At 32.7% G+C, this 3,507-nt stretch overlaps 1 protein-coding gene across 2 annotated transcripts; it reads left to right on the top strand.

Moving 5' to 3' along the window:
• The first annotated feature begins 504 nt into the window (after nt 1-504).
• Nucleotides 505-2,408, top strand: LOC145135514 (cytochrome b-c1 complex subunit 6-1, mitochondrial-like). 2 transcript variants are annotated; one of them, XM_079069779.1, is made up of 5 exons: nt 505-632; nt 773-814; nt 1,471-1,555; nt 2,002-2,091; nt 2,174-2,408. In XM_079069779.1, coding segments are annotated over exons 2-5 (210 nt in total). In that variant the 5' UTR covers nt 505-632; nt 773-812; the 3' UTR covers nt 2,207-2,408. The 2 variants fall into 2 exon arrangements, with proteins under 2 accessions (XP_078925905.1, XP_078925906.1); XM_079069780.1 differs by having other exon boundaries at nt 524-632; nt 724-814.
• The last annotated feature ends 1,099 nt before the right edge of the window (nt 2,409-3,507 follow it).

The following is a 3,507-nucleotide window of genomic DNA, read 5'->3' on the forward strand; positions in this document are numbered from 1 at the left end:
TGATTATAAATAAGTAAACAAATTAATTTTTTAAACGATAACTAAGGGGGAAACGCTTAAACTTGTAGTTTTAAATAAGGGTAAAAATATCAAAACAATTTTAATTTAAGTGGAAGAATCAACTTAAAAAGTGGAAATATCATATCCCAAATATATATATATATATATATATATATATATATATATATATATATATATATATATATATATATATATATATATATATATAAAGTAAAAACATAATAGATTTTTAAACTTAACGGGTTTTTTCAAAAATTCAGTTTCATGTAAAGCCCGGTTATTACATGGGCTATGAGTCTTAGTAATCTTGATTCGGTTAAGTTTAAACCCAGAACCGAGAGGGCCGAACCAGAATTGCACCAAAACCGAAAGTCAGGATTTTATAAAACCGAATACTGAACCGGAGTTGTTATTCGGTGCTGGATCGGTTCGGTTATTGGTTTTTTATTAGGTCCAATCAGATAAATACACGTGGTTTTTCCTAGAAAGCACTAGACGAAAACGCAAAATTCGCATTGCTAAAAAGAGATCTCCCTCCCCATTTCTCTCTCATAACTTCTTAGCCCTGATCTTTCGGTTGACGGCTGCTGTTTTAAACCCCCATTTTCACGGTAATCATTGCTGTTCATCTTCTCCATTAATTTCGTTATACTCGAACAAATTCGATCAGATCTAAACTTTATTCATCGATCTGTTAACTAGGGTTTTCACGCTGTGTTTCATTCGATTTTTGAAAATGGTGCTTCTGTAGGTTGCTTTCAAGTGTTCGTGTATCATATCCTTGTATAATAATGTGAGTAATCCGTCTCTTGAATTTATCCCTACAACTAATTTAATTGTTATGTTTGAAAGTTTGTTTTGTAAGTATTAATGTATTGGTGCCCTAAGATGCCATCATCCGGCTGAATTTGCATCGTTAACTCCTATTTATCAGATCAATTAGGAGTTAATCCCTGATTCGAAAGCAGAAATTCAAATCCATGATGTTATCTGAGAAAGCTTTTTCGAAGGCTGATTGCAACTAAAGAGAAATAAGCTTGATTTTGCTTCCAAGTGACTGTAACAGTTATATATCTTCAGTGGGATGTAACTGTGGATCGTCTGAATCCTTTTTCTGATGTTTGCCTCCATTAATAAGCTCGATAAGCTGGAATCAGTTTAGTTACAAACTACACAGTATATCATGCTGCCATGTATTCGATTTTAAAAATGATGTTTCTTCTGTCGAATCTTTCTTGATCTTCTGCATCCCAAATTACAACTATCTTGATAATTCATCGGCTGCTCATCCTGACAACACAGTTACTTTTAATACTTATCTCCCATTATTTGTATCCTGATTTGCAGACTTTGTCCTGTTTGAATGAATCGTTTGATAGTTAAGAGGTTTTCAAAGGTTTTATGTTCAAGCTCACATTGATAATATGTATCTTTATTTCTCCATTGAAGGTCGGATGAAGAACCAGTTGACCAGAAGAAATACTTTGAAGATTTATGCAAGCCAAAGTGTGTTAGAGCTTGGCTCGACTATCAGGTTTTCTATTATACCAGAAATTGAATATTTTCTCTTTTACTTTCCATAGCCCATAAAGTCCATGTACAAATACATCTGCTATCACATGTTTGTTTCTCTTTGCTTCTTTCTTTTTTATTGCAAATATATGGAGGAAGTCAGGAAACTTCCTTTTAAGTTACAAATGAGTGAAATGACCAAATGGGTCTTTGCTGAGATCTTGAAATAACCAAGTTTCAGATTGTTTAACCACTCAAGTTTCATTCTTATACAACTTTATGTTTTTTGCTTCATTTCTATGTAATTTGAAAACAAAATTTATCATCACTAAACACTTATTAAAAATGTTATCTTTTTCTTGTTTATGACATGGTAAATCTATGTCATCACATAAACATTGGCATAATATTTTGGGTATTTTCTAAAAACAATAATTTATTTCTAATTTAGGCTATTATGATTTTCAGGGATGTGTGAAAAGGGTTCAAGCAGATGAAACTGGCCACAAACATTGCACTGGGCAATACTTTGATTACTGGCAGTGTGTGGACAAATGTGTAAGTTTATTATTATTTTATTTAAATAATAAATTTGATCCGTGTTTATCTTTATTTAATATTGAGGCTGATTTGAATGCAGGTTGCACCTAGGCTATTTGCAAAACTCAAGTAATGGAGATACATATTGAGGTCACATTTACGAGTGTTTATTTGTTTGCAAGAAAACTCATTTTTGGGTAAAACTGGTACCTTGAGTTGAAACATGAATAAGGAATGCCTTAATTGCCATGAATTTAGCTTTTTGATGTTTATTTGTTGAAACCTTGAAAATTAAAATAGACCTTTGCAACAAGCAAGATCATGCTTTTACATCATTTTGTGTTTGTGGGTTTCGTTTATCTCTCACTTAAATACAACATGTAATGACACTATCTATAACATCTTCAAACAGATCATATTTGCATCATAATAATTAACAAAAATATTTTCTATTGTATCTGTCTCCATTGTCACACTTTAAGCAGATGTTAAAATTAGTCTCATTCTCCACAGCTTTCCACTTTTTAAAGGGTACTATTATTGACACATTTATTTTTTTAAGAAAATAAAACCATACATTTCTTGTGGAATATCCAATGAAAGTAATGTAATATCGATCATCCTATTGAAGAAACTAATATAGGTCTTACACATCAATATGTGCAAACTCTATTTTTTCTAGCTTTAGATGACATTTCCATCTTTGCAAATGTTACATTTTTTGTTTAACAAGAACACATGAATCACAGAAACCTATCACCTTCCTTAGATCTAGAATTATGTATTTTAAAGCTAGCATCTTTATACATTCCTCACTTATATTGTAACATCTTCAAAGGCACGTATCACAATATTTTCTGTTTTGGGTCATGAAAACTTCACAACGTGGTCACCGATCCTGGAATTGCTCTTTCCTCGGACACGCTTAAATGCAGAGTGCTTATGGGATTCACGATCCTCATGGCTTTAACAACACATTATGATAAGGAAGATAATCACACCCCTTATAAAGTAGAGTTTGATTCTCCTTCCCAGGCAACGTAGGATCACATATCTCTCCCCCATTCACCCCTTACTACAATGTTAGAGGTCCCTGTTGAACACATCGACATGTAATCTCTGACACCATTTTGTAACATCCACAAAGGCATGTATTATAATATTGTTCGTTTTGGGCCACCTAACAGAAAAACTTCCTAACGGGGCATCTATTTTCAATTTGTTCTCGTCCGGACATGCTTAACTGCAAAGTTTTTATGAGATCTATTGACCTCACGGCTTTAAAATGTATTGTGATGGGGTAAATATCCACACCCCTTATAAGACAATCCTTAGTTCTCATTCCCAGTTGACATATGATTAGGGATGATTTTAATCCCCTCCTTCACATCTCTATTTGTAATTGATTGTTATATTAGCATTTTTGTAACAAAC

This window comes from Lactuca virosa, chromosome 9, assembly GCF_052849685.1.
Source record: "Lactuca virosa cultivar CGN04683 chromosome 9, Lactuca_virosa_CGN04683_v6, whole genome shotgun sequence".
Taxonomy (NCBI): Eukaryota; Viridiplantae; Streptophyta; class Magnoliopsida; order Asterales; family Asteraceae; genus Lactuca; species Lactuca virosa.